The 20144-nt window shown below is 42.6% G+C and overlaps 1 protein-coding gene across 2 annotated transcripts in view; it reads right to left on the reverse strand.

Moving 5' to 3' along the window:
• Nucleotides 1-20144, reverse strand: part of igdcc3 (immunoglobulin superfamily, DCC subclass, member 3) — a 118065-nt gene that overhangs the window by 41573 nt on the left and 56348 nt on the right. For both annotated transcript variants that reach the window (XM_087981242.1, XM_043677044.2), the window contains exons 3-5: nucleotides 14393-14537; nucleotides 12867-12997; nucleotides 701-838 (exon numbers count right to left, since the gene is read on the reverse strand). In XM_087981242.1, coding sequence (XP_087837368.1) covers nucleotides 701-838; nucleotides 12867-12997; nucleotides 14393-14537 — 414 coding nt within the window. The remainder of the gene's footprint in view (nucleotides 1-700; nucleotides 839-12866; nucleotides 12998-14392; nucleotides 14538-20144) is intronic.

Genomic DNA, 20144 nt, shown 5'->3' on the forward strand with positions numbered 1-20144 from the left:
GGGTTGTAACTAAGTAATTCTATTGCACACTGATGGGGGCACATCACTGTTCTCCAACTCTAATATATTCTGACCTTGACATGCTGCAATGTTGGTAATCTGTGTGTCTGTAAAGGTGACCATTAAATCACATGATCTCCCTTTCTGAGCCTGGTCAATCACTACATGTGTGACTGGAAGGAATTAACGATACACTCCAGTAAGCTTTGTCTAATTATGAAGCACGACTGTTAAAGACAAACATGACTCACTATTAATCCAGTCCTTTCAAAGAACTTGGTTCTCGTCTCCCATCACATTGTTCAAATACATGATTATTCATGATAATTAGTGACCGTAATGCTGCTGTTGGGATGAGTTTGATATCAATACTCCCTCATCCTTTGCTTAACACATTAAATCATCAAGTATTTCCCAAAGTAATCCAACATGAAAAATTCATTCTCCACACGCAGTACTAGAATAGAGTGAAGGAGGGATTCTTCTGCTACCCAGGCAATTCTGACACTATCCCAACACAAGAATCTGAGGCAGAGTTTCTACACCTCTCTTTCCTCCCTTTCTATTAAATCTTGTTTTATTGACAGTGGCGTTTCTTGATAAACCTTCCTCCGAATGTAACCATTCCCTAGAGAGAGGCATGCCTCAGTCATAACCCCAAAAGGCCCCAGCACGGAATCACTGACGTTCTCAAACTCACCGAGACGGCTCCAGGATACAATCGGACGAGGGTTTCCGGTCGCAACACATTCCAGGACGGCTGTTTGGTGCACGGTGAGTGTGAGGTTCTCAGGGCCAACCAGGATTGTTGGTTCCTTATAAACATTTGAGTGAGATCCTGAGGAAAGAATCAAAAGGCAATATGTAACAAGCAAAGAGGGAAAAAAAGACAAACCTGCATTTATATAGCATCTTTTCAGGACCATGTGATGTCTCAAAGGTTTTGTAGCCAATTCTGAACTGTAATCACTAATGCATGAAATGCAGCAGCCTAGTTGTGCTCAGCAAGACCCCACGAACACAAACATAATGAACATCTAAGCCATTTTTATGGTTTTGGTTAAGAGATTCTATTGGGGAGGATGCCATGGTTAATTCTCCTGCTCTTCTTCGAAATAGCATGATGGGATCTTTTCTCTTCATTGGAGCAGACAGTTGATGCCTCACTTCAATGTTTCAGTCTCTTATGATCTCAACTGATGGTAGTATTGGACAAGTTAGATTCCAAAATGATAGATCGTAAGTTTAATCTTTGAAGTTTGGTTACCATGTGAATTCAGTCACTGAACATACTCGTGTGAATCTGCCAATGTACCTTTCACAAAAAGAACACAAGTTTAATACACAAAAGAAAATAAATAAAACAAAGCTACATATATGTGTACTCATTTAAGATAAATTTAGAAATACCTTACAATGATCAGTAAACCAGAAAGATTTGACCCTCTTTACTCAGCAATATCCTTTACAGACACTCATCTCCAGTGAAGTATCACACCAAATTTCACTCTTCTTTCTTACTCAACTGACATGGTAACAAACCTTCCTATTGGCAACTTTCTGCATATTCACAAGATGTGATTCTCTGTGTTTCTCCCAGAGACAAACAGGCAGGCTAACTGATTTTTCATCACCAAACTCCAGGAAAAAGGCTTCTTCCAGCCCTGTCTACTTGAATTGCTAAAACAGTTTTTAAGACTTCTTTTCCACCCTGATGGCCTGAAGACATCCACAAACTGAAAACTGCCCTCCTACCAGAATAGATCTTTTCTCCTGAACTCAACCTGCCTGGAGCTACCAGCCATCTATCTCTATAGGTCGTCAATGTTCCATTTAATAAAGAGCCCAGCAACAATGTTCACTTTAATCTTAGTTGTTCTGATGCAGGTTTCAGAGTTCTATGCATGGCATATTTAAACCAGAGCAGAGGTTATACAGTGGAGGATGATGTGAATGCACATGGTACTTCTTAGCTGCAACATGGCTGCTTAAAGAAGCACTACCCAGTGATTATCTTAACAGTTAGCTTACCTAGTCACAGCTTACATTGCATGCTTTCTTGGAAAGGCTGATCTGAACTCCCTGTTCAAGTTTAAAGAAATCAGAGAATTCCAACCAGAAATCCATGTTTCTGCCACTTTTGTGTCTAAGTTCCCCAATAATAGTATTTATTTTATAAACCTTTATCACAATATAAGAGATTGGGTCCAAGTACTCCCCTGGCATTGCACTGAAATGACTGCCTTGATGTTTTCCTCAAGTCTTAGAGTGGGAATTGAACTCAGAACATTGTGACTTTAAGGTGAGAATGCTCAAATTTAGCCATGACAGAGATTTACTCAGTGTGCTCACAATCAAAACCCCTTCTCAGGGGTTTACTTCTTTGCGTGTGCTTGGCCAAAGAGGAGCTTCTGACAAAGGAATTGGTCATTGATACTGTTTAAGTCAGTAAACATAGATTAAATCAACAAAGAATGAGGATGAGCACTGGGTCCAATATTCTGTTTTCATCTTCAGTCGTTGTACAGCACGGAACAGACCCATCAATCCGACTCATCCACACTGACCAGACATGCCAATCTGACCTCGTCCCATTTGCCAGCACTTGGCCCATGTCTTTCTACACCCTTCGTATTCATATACCCATTTAGATGCCTTTTAAATATTGCAATTGTACCTTCCTCATGATTTTATAAATCTCTAAGTTCACCCGTCAGTCTCTGAAACTCCAGTGAAAAAAGCCCCAGCCTCTCTCTATAACTCAAACCCGCCAATCCCGGAAACATCCTTATAAATCTTTTCCACACCGTATCAAGTGTAACAACATACTTCCCGCAGAAGGGCAATCAGAATCTTACGCAGTATTCTAGAAGTGGCCTCAGCAATACTTCAACAAGAAGATGTTAACTCAATGTTATATCACTTGACACAAATGTCGATGTCTGAAAATAAAATGCTATGGCAGCAGAAATGTCTAAGAGCTTCAGGTGGCGAAAAGACTGGCACTTGAATCTTCACAATTCAAGGTGAATGTTCAGTTCTGATCAGTTGGAAGGAATGCAGCAAGTCAGATTTCCATTTATCATTTTCCAGTTACTATGGTTAAACGGTAAACTGCTGCACTAGTCATCCAGCCCTGTGTGAGGAAGGGAGGGGAACAGAGGGAGTTGGTTTGAACCCAAAGTGCACTTATACCACAAGAATAACAACTTTCTATCCAACAGCTGCAACACTCATTCTAAACAACCTAAAATTCCAAAACTCAGCAACATAAGGAGTAAAAAAGGGAGGAGCAGGTTATGAAAACCATTCTCTTGAAATAAAAAAAAGGTAACTGGTCACGATACATTTGTTTCTGAGAAGCTAAGGGAGCACAGACTAACACAGTAATATGGCTCATCGAAATAAAGATGGAATTGCATTTCTGTAACACTCTCATGAGTTCAGGAACATCTAAAATGCTTTACAACCAGTAAGTGTTTTCTAAACAAAAACAGAAATTGCTGGAAAAGCTCAACAGGTCTGGCAGCATCTGTGGAGAGAAATCACAATTAATGTTTCAGGTCTAGTGGTCCTTCTTCAGAACTGACGATAGCTAGGAAAAAGTTGCTTTTCCAGCAATTTCTGCTTTTGTTTCTGATTTCCAGCAGCCGCAGTTCTATTGGTTTTTATTTAAGGTTTTTTAAAACTTGTTATGTGCTCGTGAGTTTGGAAACATAGCTGCCAATTTTCACACAGCAAGCTCCCACAAACATCAGCGTTTTCATTATTTAAGAAGGGAGGAAGCAGAACTACAGACCTGTTAGATTGACTTCAGAAGTGGAGAAAATGTCAGAATCTACTATAAAAGGATGTGATAACTAAACATTTAGAAATGAATGGTAAAATTAGGTAGAGTCAACCTGGATTTATGAAAGGGAAGCCATGTTTTTTTCAAACTCAGGAGTTTTTGAGGATATTGTTTGTAACCTGGATAAAGGAGTGCCTACAGATGTGGTGTATTTAGATTTTCAAAAGATTTTTGAAGACATCTCATACAGGAGTTCAGTAAATAACATTACAGCACATGGGATTGGAGAAAAATAAACTATTTTGGGTGGAGAATTGGTTCAAAGAAAGCAGACCAGCAGAATAAATAGAGAATGAGAGGTTTTTACTAATGCAGAATTGCGACAATTCATGCTAGGTACATACCTGCTCACAATCTTTATCAAATGATTTGGATATTGGGATCAATGGTCTTTCTAAATGTGAAAACCTAAGTGGTGAGTCAATCCATGTTGACTCTACCTAATTTTACCATTCATTTCTAAATGTTCAGTTATCACATCCTTTTATAATACTTGTGAGGTGGATGCAAGGAACCTTCAGAATACAACTTGAATACTTTGGAGCAAAAACAGAAAGCTACAATCTTTCTGAACTGGAGAAAGGCTGGAAAATGCAGGTGTTCAAAGGGACCTACATGTCCTTGTCATGAGTCACTAAAAGGTAGCATGCAAATGCAGGAGGAAATTGGGAAGGCAAATGCACAGTTGTCCTTCATTACAAGAGGATTTAAGTAGAGGAGTACTCAAGTACTTTGAACACAAATGTCTTGCTACAGTTGTGTACAGCCTTGGTGAGGCCTTACTGAGAGTACTATGTGTACACAGCTTTGACCCCTTATGAGAAGATAGATAAACTTGAGTTCATCAGATTACCCTTTAGGATGGCAGGGTTGCTTTATGAATAGAGACTGCAACTTACAAAATTCTCACAGGACGTGGAAAAAATAAGAAGTTTTCTCAGGCCGGTGAGTCTCCCGCACAAGGTAAGAAGGGGCAGGCCACTGACGACTGAGACGAGAAGGAATTCCTTCAATCAAGGGCTGTGGAAGCTTAGTCACTGAGCGTCAGCAAGACAGAGATCAAGAGATTTCTGGAGAGCAATGACATTGAGGGATGTGGAGATAGACTGAGAAAGTGGTACTGCAGTAGATAATCAGGCATGCTCCTACGTGTCCCTGACCAGATAATTTGTTTGGTGATTGAGGGATTGAAAAACCAAGATCTTGGGAACAGCTATAAAAGAGTGTCATGGCAGCCATTAAATTCAGTTGAGGAAGCGAGAGGGTTTCACAGTTGATGTCCCATTTGAAAATGAGTATCTCTGATGATATACCACTCGCTCAGTCCTACACTTGGAGGAGTAGAATTTAATGATCTCCCTCCTCCACCACCCCCCACACCTCAAGGGCACGTTCCTCTATTCAGTCCTTATGTCAGGGTCCCAGAACTCACAATAACTAGCAGCCCCTCTTCCCTATCGTACCTTTTCCTTTCCTCGGATTGCCCTACCAACACCTGGTGGGAGTAAACCTATCTTTTTGGTTAATTATTCATTCACAGGATGGGGACATCACTGGCTGGGCCAGCATTCATTGTCTATCCCTAATTACCCAGAGGACAATTAAGAGTCAACCACATGAGCGAGTAGCTCAGGTTGAGGTTCTGGATGTCAGTTTGCTCACTGAGCGGGAAGGTTTGTTTTCAGATGTTTTGTCACCATATTAAGTAACATCATCAGTGAGCCTCCGGTGAAGCACTGGTGTTATGACCTGCTTTCTATTTATGTTTTTAGGTTTCCTTGAGTTGTGATGTCATTTCCTGTAGTGATGTCATTTGGTCATGCTCATGTATCCTGATGTTCATGTCATTTACAGAATACTATGCAAGAACTGTAACAAACACTACATTGGACAAACAGGCAGAAAACTAGCCACCAGGAAACATGAACATCAACTAGCCACAAAAAGACACGACCCTCTCTCACTAGTATCCTTACATACAGATGAGGAAGGCACCACTTCGACTGGGACAACACATCCATCCTAGGACAAGCCAAATAGAGACACACACGAGAATTCCTAGAATGGCATTCTAATTGGAACTCTATGAACAAACATATTGATTTGGACCGCATTTACCACCCCCTGAGAAAAATAACAGGAAATGACATCACCACAGGAAATGACATCACCACAGGAAATGACATCACCAACCCAAGGAAATCTAAAAATATAAATAGAAAGCAAGTCATAATACCATAACTCCGGCTTCACCAGAGGCTCATTGATGATGTTGCCTAGGATGGTGACGAAACATCTGAAAATGAACCTTCCAGCTCAGGGAGCAAACTTACATCCAGTCAACCACATTGCTGTGGGTCTGGACTCACATGTAGGCCAGACCAGGTAAGAATGGCAGTTTCCCTGCCTAAAGGGTATTAGTGAGCCAGATGGGTTTTTCTGAAAATTAGCAATGGATTCATGGTTATCATTAGACTCTTAATTCCAGATTTTCATTGAATTCAAATTCTATCATCTGCCATAGTGGGATTTGAACCCTGGTCCCTGGGACATTATCTGGATTGACAGTCCAGCGATAATACCACTGGGCCATCACCTTCCCTACCTGTTGATATACGGATTCATTGCCTTACTAGCAGGCACCCTCTACAACTTGAACCCATTCAAAAACCCAAGCCAAACAGCAAATACAGGACACGGTGCCTCACCCATCCTCCTGGAGTCAGGAGGTGTGATAAATGAAATCTGAGACACTGCAAATCAATCTAACCAAACACTAGGAAGGTAATGATTGGAAGTGGTTGCTAACATTTGCAGTAGGCGCTTTAAAATAATGAAACTGTAGAATCTTCACGTGGGTAAATTAAAATCACATTGTTGTCAAGCCCATTGAATCATCTGAATTATTTACGCCGCTTGAAGTGCTACAGCCTAGGGAGCACAATAAGCAGACGTCAGCATGTTTAACTCAGTCTACAGGCTCCTGGGGTTGACAAGTAAGGCTTGAATAATAAATGCCAATACCACCTTCATCCATTTTTCTCTGAATTCTTGCAGACGAATAGCAGCTGATTGAAACATTGGGGCTTTCGTTATTGTTGCTCATCCAACACAAAGTTCAAAAGTACGTTCCAATAAAATGCAGTTTCATAGGCTGACTGAACACAACAGAATCTGGCCTCAAGTACACGAGCGAAGTGTTACCTTTTCAGGGACAGACTGGTAGATGCTGCAGCTCACTGGCTGTGACAGATCTCTTCCATTCTGCTGCTGGAGTAGTGTTTCCCTGATACCTGAGCTGACAAATACCCTGCTCAATATCACCCTGTCCAAGGAAGATCCCAGGGATTTCCTGCTCCACACTGGGCGAATTCATTTCAGCAACAAGTTACAGTTACATGCTGCCTTTAACACAGTAAAACAAAATGCCCGAAGACTCCTCCCAGGAGCCTGATGTGCACAACCTGAAATTTAATCAGTGATCTTGTGGGCGGAGGGCACAGGGAGATTTAGAACATAGAACATAGAAGAATACAGCGCAGTACAGGCCCTTCGTCCCTCGATGTTGCGCCGATCCAAGCCCACCTAACCTACACTAGCCCACTATCCTCCATATGCCTATCCAATGCCCGCTTAAATGCCCATAATGAGGGAGAGTCCACCACTGCTACTGGCAGGGCATTCCATGAACTCACGACTCGCTGAGTAAAGAACCTACCCCTAACATCTGTCCTATACCTACCCCCCCTTAATTTAAAGCTATGCCCACCTTGTAATAGCTGACTCCATACGTGGAAAAGGATTCTCACTGTCGACCCTATCTAAACCCCTAATCATCTTGTACACCTCTATCAAGTCACCCCTAAACCTTCTTTTCTCCAATGAAAACAACCCCAAGTGCCTCAGCCTTTCCTCATACGATCTTTCTACCATGCCAGGCAACATCCTGGTAAACCTGCTCTGCACCCGTTCCAGTGCCTCCACATTCTTCCTATAGTATGGCGACCAAAACTGCACACAATACTCCAGATGCGGCCGCACCAGAGTCTTATACAACTGCAACATGACCTCAGTACTCCGGAACTCAATTCCTCTACCAATAAAAGCCAGTACGCCATATGTCTTCTTCACAGCACTATTTACCTGGGTGGCAACTTTCAAAGATCTGTGTACATGGACACCAAGATCCCTCTGCTCATCCACACTACCAAGTATCTGACCATTAGCCCAGTACCCCATCTTTTTATTACTCTTACCAAAGTGAATCACCTCACACTTAGCTACATTGAACTCCATTTGCCACCTTTCTGCCCAGTTCTGCAGCTTATCTATATCCCGCTGTAACCTGCCACATCCTTCCTCACTGTCAACAACTCCTCCGACTTTCGTATCATCCGCAAACTTGCTCACCCAACCTTCTAACGCCTCCTCGAGGTCATTTATAAAAATGACAAACAGCAATGGTCCCAAAACAGATCCTTGCGGAACACCGCTAGTGACAGCACTCCAAGATGAACCTTTGCCATCAACTACTACCCTCTGTCTTCTTCCAGCCAGCCAACTCCTAATCCAAACCTCCAACTCACCCTCAATGCCATACCTCCGTATTTTTTGCAGTAGTCTACCATGGGGAATCTTATCAAACGCCTTACTAAAATCCATATACACCACATCTACCGCTTTCCCCTCATCCACCTCCTTAGTCACCTTCTCAAAGAATTCAATAGGGTTTGTGAGGCACGACCTGCCCTTCACAAAACCATGCTGACTATCCTTGATCACATTATTCCTATCCAGATGTTCATAAATCCTATCCCTTACAATTCTCTCTAAGATTTTGCCCACAACAGAAGTGAGACTCACCGGCCTATAGTTACTAGGGTTATCCCTACTCCCCTTCTTGAAGAGAATTCCAGATATTAGGGCTGACGCAGCTGAATATCACAAATGAAAAACACTGTGGATGTGAAATTGAAACAGAAAATGCAGGAAGTTATAGAGATGTACAGCATGGAAACAGACCCTTCGGTCCAACTTGTCCATGCCGACCAGATATCCCCACCCTCCAAACTCTTCCTATTCATATAACCATCCAGATGCCTTTTAAATGCTGCAATTATACCAGCCTCCACCACATCCTCTGGCAGCTCATTCCATACACATACCACCCTCTGCATGAAAAGGTTGTCCCTTAGGTCTCTTTTATATCTTTCCCCTCTCACCCTCAACCTATGCCCTCGAGTTCTGGACTCCCCCACCCCAGGGAAAATACTTTGCCTATTTATCCTATCCATGCCCCTCATGATTTTATAAACCCCTATAAGGTCACCCCTCAGCCTCCGACGCTCCAGGGAAAACAGCCCCAGCCTATTCAGCCTGTTCAGCCTCTCCCTATAGCTCAAATCCTCCAACCCTGGCAACATCCTTGTAAATCTTTTCTGAACCTTTTTTCAAGTTTCACAACATATTTCCGATAGGAAGGAGACCAGAATTGCACGCATTATTCCAACAGTGGCCTAACCAATGTCCTGTACAGCTGCAACATGACCTCCCAACTCCTGTACTCAGTACTCTGACCAATGATGGAAAGCAAACCAAACACCTTCTTCACTATCCTATCTACCTGCGACTCCACTTTCAAGGAGCTATGAACCTGCACTCCAAGGTCTCTTTGTTCAGCAACACTCCCTAGGACCTTACCATTAAATGTATAAGTACTGCTAAGGTTTGCTTTCCCAAAATGCAGCACCTCACATGTCACATGTCTGGCAATATCTGTGCAGAAGGAGGCTACATGATGACCTTTCTAGTTCTGAGGAGAGCTCAGCAACCTAAACATTGACTCTGTTCTTCTCTCTCCACAGATGCTGCCAGACCTGCTGAAGTTTTGTTAGAGCTGAAAATAAAATCAATGTTGGGAGCGATTAAATCAGTGGATGTGGAAGAGGTTAGATTTGGTGGATCACACAAATTTCAAAGGATTGTTGGGCTGTAGATGGGGACAAGCCAGGCCATGGAAAGGACATTAGTTAGACCACTTTTGGAATAATGTTTTTACATCTGGTCTCCTTGTTATAGGAAGAATGTTGTGAAACTTGAAAGGGTTCAGAAAAGTTTTACAAGGTTGTGGCCACAATCGGAGGGTTTGAGTTTTCTCGAGAGAGAGAGAGAGAGACAGAGAGAGAGTGAGAGAGAGAGAGAGAGAGAGAGACAGAGAGAGAGTGAGAGAGAGAGAGAGAGAGAGAGAGAGAGAGAGGGAGACTGAATATGTTGGGGTTATTTTCCCTGGAGCTCCAGAGGCTGAGGGGTGATCTTATAGAGGTTTATAAAATCATGGTGGGCATGGATAGGGTGAATAGCTAAGGTTTTTTTCCCAGGGTGTTGTGTGTATAGAATGAGCTGCCAGAGGAAATGGTGGAGATGGGTATAATTACAACATTTAAAACATATCTGGATGGGCACATGAATAGGAAGGGTTTAGAGGGTTATGGGCTAAATGCTGGCAAATGGGACTAGATTAATTTAGGATACCTGGTTGGTACATAAGAGTTGGACTGAAGAGTCTGTTCTGTGCTATATAACTCTATGACACTATGCAAAAACAAGGAGGAAGGTGTATTTTACTCATAAAGGGTCGGCAGACTAAAAGACAATACTGGTAGCATGCACTGACCTCGGCAGAGGAAATGGAGGAAAGCTTTAGACTAAGCTAGAAAGGGGAAAGAAATCTCCTAACTCCAAATCATTGCTCAGTCCTGCTGAAAAGTGGATGCTGACAGATCTTGGATCTGCCCAATCTCAAGATTCAGTTCAGATATAACCTGCACCATAAGAGCTCATTGCTGTTTACTGCTGAAGTTTAATATCAGCTACGGCTCAGTGGGCAGCACTCTTACCTTGGAGTCACAATGTCGTAGAGACATACAGCAAGGAAAAAGACCCTTCGGTCCAATCAGTCCATGCCGACCATAATCCCAAACCAAACTAGTCCCACCTGCTTGTGTTTGGCCCATATCCCTTCAGACATTCACATACTTTATCTAAATGATTTTTAAATGTTTTAACTGTACCCGCATCTGCCACTTCCTCTGGAAGTTCATTCCGAACACAAATCATTCTGTGTAAAAAAAGATTGCCCTCATGTCTTTTTAAAATCCTTCTTCTCTCGCATTACAAATAAGCCCTCCAGTCTTGAAATCCCCCACCCTAGGGAAAAGACCCTTGACATTCTCCTTATTCATGTCCCTCATGATTTTATAAATCTTCATAAAGGTCACCTCTCAACCTCTTACCTCCAGTGGAGAAAGACCCAGCCTATCCAACCTCTCCTTATAACCCAAACCCCCTGTTCCTACCAACATCCTGGAAAACCTCTCTTAAACACTTTCCAACTTATTAATATCCTTCCTATAGTAGGACGATCAGAACTGGGGATAGTACTGGGTGTTCAGTTCAAGTCCTACCTAAAGACCTGGGTATAAGGGTTCGGGCAGCACCAAAGGGGGGGGGGGGGGTGTGTGTGTGTGTGTGTGTGTGTGTGTGCGCGTGCGTGCGTGCGTGCGTGTGTGTGTGCGTGTGTGTGTGTGTGTGTGTGTGTGTGTGTGTAAAAGAGAGAGAGACCTATTTACTGTCAGGTGAGCATCGAAGATCCCATGACATTATTCTGAAAAGTAATCCCTAGTATCCTAGCCATCACAAAAATATATTACCTGATCATTATTACATTGCTGATTTGGGACCATATTGTGTGCACATTGGCAGCTGTGTTTCCTGCATTTGAACAGTGCCTGCACGTCAAGGGTATCACATTGGATGTAAAGCACTTTGAGATGCCTGATGGACATGCAGGGCACTATATAAATGCAAGCCATTCTCAGAGAGGAGGTTCTAATTTATTGGGGTCTGACTGTCATGAGGTTCATCTTGAACGTTGCAAAGGTTTGTAAAGTCACAACAAAGACCAAGGAATGTGTCTAAAACCAACAAGCTTACATGGTCATCAGTACATCCCAATTCCAGCAGTGTGCACTTAGACCCCATCAGAAAAAATACATCTTCATCACTGCCTGATCTAGAAACATTTGGCCATTTTACGTTGGACTGGTCGCTGGCTATAGGAACCAGCAGGCGCAGGTCAATATGAAATCCCCTGGGATGTGTGAGAGGAGTACTCATGGGTCACAGTTGGTATCGCAAAGCTGGGGAAAGGAGAGAAGGAGCACAGGATAAACCACCAGCTTGTGTAACAGGAGTGTGGGAGAGTGCTGTTCTCACCGAGCAGTATTCAGTTATACAGTACTGACCGCTTCCATTTCACTGCTCTTTTCCTCCAGTGATTATAAAGTTCGTTTTCTGCTGCTTCTGTTCTGACAACCTCAGCAGTGGAAAGCGGGTCTTCATGTAATACTGAATGTAAGACGACAGTTTTCTAAGCCACGTGGAACCATGGTGTTTGTGCTGGGCCAGGCAGAGAATCCAGAATATGAATATTAATGACTTGGTAATGCGCTGCACTCATCTTTGAAATTCTAATATTAGAAACAATTAAGCACTACTCTCAAATCAAATACCCCAGGGAATTAGGTAAGTGCAGATTTGATGAGATGCATTCTGACAGAACCAATATGAATCCTCCTGTAAAAGTAGCTCACAAAGAAGCCATCCCCCGACTGTAACCTGTGTCTGAAGGGTCCTGAGTATACACTGCTTTGCAATGGTGCCACGCACAAAAAATGCAAATGTCACAGCAGCAAACAGCACCAGCTGTGCTGAAGAGCTCAAAGCTCTGGGCCGTGTCAGACCGTGGTCAAGCAGTCACAAGCAATGGACCGCACCACAACGTCCCTCTGCCAGCTGTGCCTGAGACTTGGCAGGTCTACATGCATTTTTCGACTCCTTTCATTTCTCAGAAGAGTTTTGCTTGCCTGTGTTCAAGAGACAAGGAGGAGTCTCTGCAGTTGGCGGCATGAGTTACATTTTCCGCTGAGCACTCTGCGTGGAGAGAAACAGCACCAACCTGACACAGTGAGACTGGCCTCTTCGCTATGTCTTGTGTCAGCAGTGTTAGCTGCCACACACTGGTATATTCCACTGTCTTCTTCACCCACTCGTGTAATCTGAAGGACCCCCGTTGGCAGAAAGGTGAATCTGAAAGATAAAGGCAGCAGTTGGTTGGACAGTGAGAGATTGAGTTTTCTTTCTAAAGTGGAGAGAGTCTGTCCTGTCCAAACCCTCTACCTCCTAAAAGGACAAAGACACCAGATATATGAGAATGCCACTGCTTGCAAGTTCCCCTCCAAGCCACACACCATCCTGACTTGGAATTAAATTGGCTGCCCCTTCACAGTCGCTGAATGAACATCCTGGAATTCCTGCCCCAATAGCATTTCGAGTGTTCCCACAGCATATGGACTGCAGCAGTTCAAGAAGGCACCTCATCACCACCTTCTCAAGAGCAACTGGTCACATAGAAACATTGAAGATAGAAGCAGGAGACAGCCATTCGGCCCTTCGAGCCTGCTCTGCCATTCATCACGATCATGGCTGATCGCCCAACTCCATAGCCTAATCCTGCCTTCTCCACATAACATTTGACCCCATCTGCCCCACGTGCTATATCTAGTCACCTCCTGAATACATTCAATGTTTTGGCATCAACTACTTCCTGTATTAATCAATTCCATAGGCTCACCACTCTTTGGGTGAAGAAATGTCTCCTCATCTCAGTCCTAAATGGTCCACCCCGAATCCTCAGATTGTGATACGTGGTTTTGGACACACCCACCATTAGGAACATCCTCCCTGCATTTACCCTGTCTACTCCTGTTAGAATTTTATAAATCTCTATGAGATTCGCCCCCCTCCTCCATTTGTCTGAACTCCAGTGAAAATAATCCTAACCTCGTCAATCTCTCCTCATACATCCCATCCCATCAAAGAGGAAAATAAACAGTAAGGAATGGATTTTCAGTGCCCTGTAAAACCAAAGATTCGTCCCTTCTGTTGCTGAATGGTTCCTATTGATGTTAGGTCCAAATGATCATTCCAATCTCCAACCCCAATGTCATGTCCTATATTATCCTGCCTAATATTAAGGCGACTCATTCCACACTATCTCAGACTAGGTGACCACTTGATGCCTAGGCTCTCCCTGACGAGGTACAAGTCCTTTGAAGACTGCTCCACTCAGTTTTCACATTTATGAATAATTTCCACTTTGAAGAGTCAAATACAAGGTGATGTAGTAACAATTTCTTCCAACAAATGGCGCCCTTGCACCCTGCCAGTTGTGAAGACCCATGCAATTTTCTTCAGGCATTTAAGCTATAAATGGATGGTAGGATTCTGAAGTGACTGCTCAGACTCTAAGTGGATGACTGAGTTTCTGAAGGGATGTGCACTCTTTCTCGAGGATTGTGAAGTTCCTATTTTGATTTTTTGGTCAAAATTTATAAAGAAATAAGAAAATGTCCATCTGATTGATCGCAGTAAATGAGAACTTGCTGATGGAACAGGGATAGCAAGGTCTAGGAAGCACAATACCTGTCATCACTCGCCTCAAGAGCCCTGCGATTCTTCAGCCACATGATCAAAGGCTCTGGTAAACCATGAATCTGGCACTGAAACCTGGCAACACCACCTTCCTCCACCACCATCGACTGGGGCTGTACATGAAATGGAGACAGAGCTGGGGGGGAAATGAAGAAAAACATCACCATTAGAAACCTTAAGGAAAAGTGGGAATGCACAGGCTATGCCTTTTATGCTTCATACATTGAAAGAGCATATGTCAACATTAGCCTTTCAACAGGAAGCCCATCATACAACAGAAGTAACATTTCTATAGCATCTTTAATGTCTCAAGGCACTTCAAAAGACTGTTTAAAGGCCAAGGTAGTATTAGGGCAGATGGCCGAATGCTTGTTCAACAAGTAGGCATTAAAGAATGTCTCAAAAGATTACAGAGAGATTTAGGGAATAAATTCCACAGCGCTGGGCCTAGACAGCAGAAAGGATGGCCACTCAACGTTCAGTTACAGCTGTCTCAGAGGGTCACTGGAGGTGGCAGTGGTAGTATCACTGGGATAGTAATCCAGAATCTCAGGTTCATGTTTTGTGAACATGGGTTCAAATCCCATCATGGCAGATGGTAAAATCTCAATTCAATTTCTAAAACATCTGGAATCAAAAGTTAGACTAATGACGATCATATAACACAAAAACCCATCTGCTTCACTAATATTCTTGAGGGAAAATGAATGTGCCATCTTTACCTGGTCTGGCCTCCATGTGAGTCCAGACTGCCAGCAATGTGATTGACTGTTAACTGCTCTGTGAAGCAAGATACGTAGATCAAGAGCAATTGGGGATGGGCAATAAATGCTGACACAGCCAACAAAGCCCAAACGAAAACATGTAAAAATCTTCACTCTCCCTATCAGAGGCCCTGCAGTAAAAGTTAGTGACGATCAAAGTTACAAAGATTATAAACACCTATGAGATAATGGCAACTGCCTTTAGAGTTGCAGTTCAGTGATTAGTGGCAACCTTTACATACAGGTTCACTGAACATTCAATAACAATCATTTCCAACAGATTAGGACACGGACATTGAAAAAATTGGAGAATCGCAAGAGAGCGGTTTATAAGTCGCAAACCTCCCTGCTCCAGGTCCATTACTGCCGGCAACAGCCCAATTCAGATGAAACACTCACTGAAAAAGCAATGGCAACTCTCTCCTATTGCTTGCCATGGTGAAGGCTAACCAGTGGAGAATGCAAACCTTCTCCTGCCACTGCTCTGGGGGAAGATGGCACAGCCAGCATCACCGATAACCAGAAGCTGACTCTGTACATTAGCCTCCGTCACTCTGCTCTCCTTCTCCCCTCAGAAACCCCATCCTGCCTACTTAGAGCTCCATTTGCATTCCAGCCCCTCCCGGACTCCCTGTTCGTCAATTCAGTCGCCCCCCACCACCCCTTTCTGTTCAGTGCCCCTCTGGTGACCCACTCCTTAGCCATCACTGCCTCCTCCCCACTCGCTGCCTTGTTCCCTCACTGCTAGGGATGGGGAATAATGAGTCAGTGTGCCAGGGTGTGGGGTAGAGGTGACCTGGAGCAGGGCAGACAAGTATCTCGAGTGAGGCAGTCAGCAAAATACAACTCCTAGTTTAAATTCATCAAAAATATTTGCAAAACACTAATTTTCTTTCTCCTTTTTCTTTGATGCAGGCACCTCACTGCAGCAAATTGGCAGTGACATATCTACGAGTGAATGGCTAAGGGTGCACCCTTACAGTTACAGTGACAATAAGTATAGGCAATAAAGAATTAAATACTTTAACTAGCAAGGTCTCAGAGTTATGGAGATATTATAAGAGTTCCAAATCAGATAAAAATTTCAATACGTTTGTGCGCAGACTACACACAGGAGTACTGGGGTACGGATGGAAAATACTGTGAAATTCTAGTCATGATTTGGAGATGCCGTTGTTGGACTTGGGTGTACAAAGTTAAAAATCACACAACACCAGGTTATAGTCCAACAGGTTTACTTGGAAGCACACTAGCTTTCGGAACGACGCTCCTTCATCAGTGATGCTCCTTCATCAGGCACAATCACCTGATGAAGGAGCGTCGCTCCAAAAGCTAGTGTGCTTCCAATTAAACCTGTTGGACTATAACCTGGTGTTGTGTGATTTTTAACTGTGAAATTCTAGGTTTGGGATAAAATACATCAAATAGCATTGGGATAAAGAAAATACACACTGGGAAACATTGCATAATTAACACTGGCTTTGAGACATTAAGCCACATTGGGGAAGACAATATGAAGACAACATACACACATCATTTATTATAAGGAACAAAGCATAGCACTCACTGTAAAACCTTTGGGTATACAACACACTGCCCACTATTGTCATCTGATATACACCACACTCAATTTATCACTTTAACTCTCCAATGTACTAACTCTTTGGGACTAATGGGCACCTAGTCAAAGTGGCATGGCTGAAGTAGTAATGGCCTCAAAATGTGATTGATAGACTTACTGTCCTCAGTAGGAGCCAACATGTATCATCTTCCATTTATACTCTTGAAGAAATGTGCATGACCTTGTCTTTGGAACAGTTGTGGTTGGTAATGTTTATAACCCAATACTAGAATATTGAATGATTGGCAATGTTTAAATCTATCCTGGGACACAATGATTGGGAACATTTATAATGCTATCCTGGGATTCAGAATGATCAGGAATCTTTATAACTCATTCCTGAGAGATGCAATGATTGGGAATGTTTAAATCTATCTGAGACATAGAATAGTTGAGAATGTTTTATTCTATCCTGGGGCATTTAATGATTGGGAGTGTGCTGGCAGATCAATGGTGAAAATGTTAGTTGCCCTGCAGCATAAAGATCTATCCTGAAAGGCAGTTCACCAACAGCAAGTGAAAACGCAAGCCTTTGATTGAATTCAGCATAAACGGAAAGACTAATTCTATTAAACTAACAGCATTATATCCACATCAGCCCCTAATTTGAACAAAAAACAATTTCAAAGGCTCCCTGTAAACAGTCATGTAATGTAAAATTGAATTATAATTATTTTAAGAAAGGCCTTGAAAGGCTAAACTAAGGACACATCAGTACCGACCAAGAAAGGTCAACTTGAGGAACAAATAGCAATATGGAACACGTTGACTTCTTACAGAATCCTTTTAAGGACCCAATTTTCAACTGTCAACTTCTGTCAATATCCACGCTTAAACTCCTTTTTACAGAATGGTCAGGAAACACAGCCTAAGTGTTTTATCTGATTGAGAGTAAGGAGGTGGTAGGCTAAAACTGCACGGGTATTACAAACACACAAGATGATCTTGCTAGTGGATGCTGCTGGTTATATTCTGTTGTCAGCACATTCACCCATGCACTGTTCACAAAGTTATGATGGTGTATTAATATTGGAAAGTCATGTTCAGCAGACACCTGATGTTTTGTTTTATATTTTCCAGCTAGGAACTTCTTCCCCATCAGCTGGTTATGTAAAGTTATCCCCAAGATACGACAGCAGAAATGCTACATTGTCAAAAGTGATATCCATGGGGTGAGCCATTAAGCTAGTCTTTCTGGTTCAGCTGGATATGAACAATTGCCAGGCATAATTTCAAGCCAAGCAGAAATGTCACCTGATGGCAGTGTCAAGGAACAGAGGGATCTTGGGGTTCATGTCTATAGATCCCTCAAAGTTATCACCCAGGATGACAGTTGTTAAGAAGGCGTATGGTGTGTTGGCTTTCATGAGCAGGAAGATTGAGTTTAAGAGCTGTGAGGTTATGCTGCCCTGGTTAGACTGCACTTGGAATATTGTGTGCAGTTCTGGTCGCCTTATGGAGAAAGGTTAAGGGAGCTAGGGCTTTTCTCATTGGAGCGAAGAAGGATGAGAGGTGATGTGATAGAGGTGTACAAGATGTTGAGAGACACAGATAGAGTGGACAGCCACAGACTTTTTTCCAAGGGTGTAAATGGCGATCACGAGGGGGCACAATTTTAAGGTGATTGGAGGAAGGTTTAAGTGAGATGTCAGGGGTAGGTTCTTTACAGGGAGTGTGGTGGGTGCTTGCAATTCACTGCCAGCAATGGTACTACAGTCAGATCCATTAGGGACATTTAAGCAACTCTTGGATTGACACATGGAAGTTAGTACAATGAAGGATATGTAGTTTCGTCTGATCTTAGAGTAGCATCGAGGGCTGAAGTGCCTGTATTGTGCTCTACTGTTATATGCTCTATGCCCTGTCCTTCTCTCAACCAGCATCGCCTTATCTTAGCATTGTTCATTTGACACTGTTACGTGCAAAATATCAACTTCAATAGCATTCATGGCCATATTGACCACAATTCAAAGCAATCCATTGTACGTGAAGAATGTCAGATATATATATATATATATATATATATATATATGCAAACTCTTCCATCCTACATCTCCTTGGAAAAGCAACTTGAGACTTCTCTATCAGTTATATGAACGTCAGCCTTTGTCTGAAAGAATCAGGCATTTTTCAGCTTCTATGCAGTCCACTCTGCACTGAAGCCAATTTACAAAAAGGTTCTGAGTGAAACGGAGTATAGATGGACCTTAGACAATCATCATGGAGGAAGAGGACTGATCTGCCGATAGTGTTAAGACCATAAGAAATAGGTACACAAGTAGGCCATTTGACCCCTTGACCCCTCTGCTATTCAACACAATCACTTTCCTGCCTTTCCACCACAACCCTTGATTTCCTGACTGATCAAAAATCTATCTACCTTGGCTTTAAATAATCACAAGGACTCCACTCCCACAGCTCTCTGTGACAAGAAATTCTAAAGACCCTCAACCCTCTGAGAGGAGAAATTTCTCCTCATCTCAGTCTTAAATTGGCACCCTTTAATTCTCAGACTATGCCCTCTAGTCCTAGACCCTCCCACTGACAGGAAATATCTTTGCAGCATTCACCTTGTTAACCCTCTAAAGAATCCTTTACATTTCAATGAGATCCCCTCTCATTCTTCTCAACTGCTGTATGTACACTCCCGACCTGTTTAGCCTTTGCTCATAAGACAATCCATCCATATTGGGAATCATCCTAGTGAACCTTCTCTGAACTGACTCCAATGAAATGATATCTTTCCTTGAATAAAGGGACCAAAACTGCTCACAGTACAGGTCATTCTGCGATAATGCAACAGATGTGTTGCTCTGCACCTCCGTGCTATAGAAAATCACGTTATGGAAAACTGCTAAACAAAATCACTAATAGAAAAATCACTATACTCATTCAGTAGAAATTTTGCATTATCCAAAAATGTCCACAATTTGTCAATTACGTTACAGCCAATTTGTGCTGATAAAACACACATTATAGCAAAATGACCTGTCTCCTAGACATGGTCTGACCAGCACCTGCTACGCTTGCAGTAAGGCTTCCCTACTCGTATACTCTAACCTCCTTGAAATAAGGGCCAACTTTCCATTTGCTTTCCTGATTATCTACTGCATCTGTGTAAATTTGAGTTGAATAATCATTGTGATGAAAATATAGAAACTTGGCAATATAGACTGAAAGGAATTTATGATCTAGTAATCAGATGTAAAGATATAAAGCAACCGTGGTGAAAGGGAAATTGTCTTCTCATGGTCTGTGCGAAGGGCAACTGTAACATGAATGTGTGGGGATTTGAATGAACTCAAAATTGTTGCTCAATGGCTACTTGGAACTGGCCACTTTCTCATTGGATTTCAAA

Source organism: Chiloscyllium plagiosum, unplaced genomic scaffold (genome assembly GCF_037043375.1).
Source record: "Chiloscyllium plagiosum isolate Xiang-an unplaced genomic scaffold, Cpla_swu_hap1 HiC_scaffold_39, whole genome shotgun sequence".
NCBI classification, from domain to species: domain Eukaryota; kingdom Metazoa; phylum Chordata; class Chondrichthyes; order Orectolobiformes; family Hemiscylliidae; genus Chiloscyllium; species Chiloscyllium plagiosum.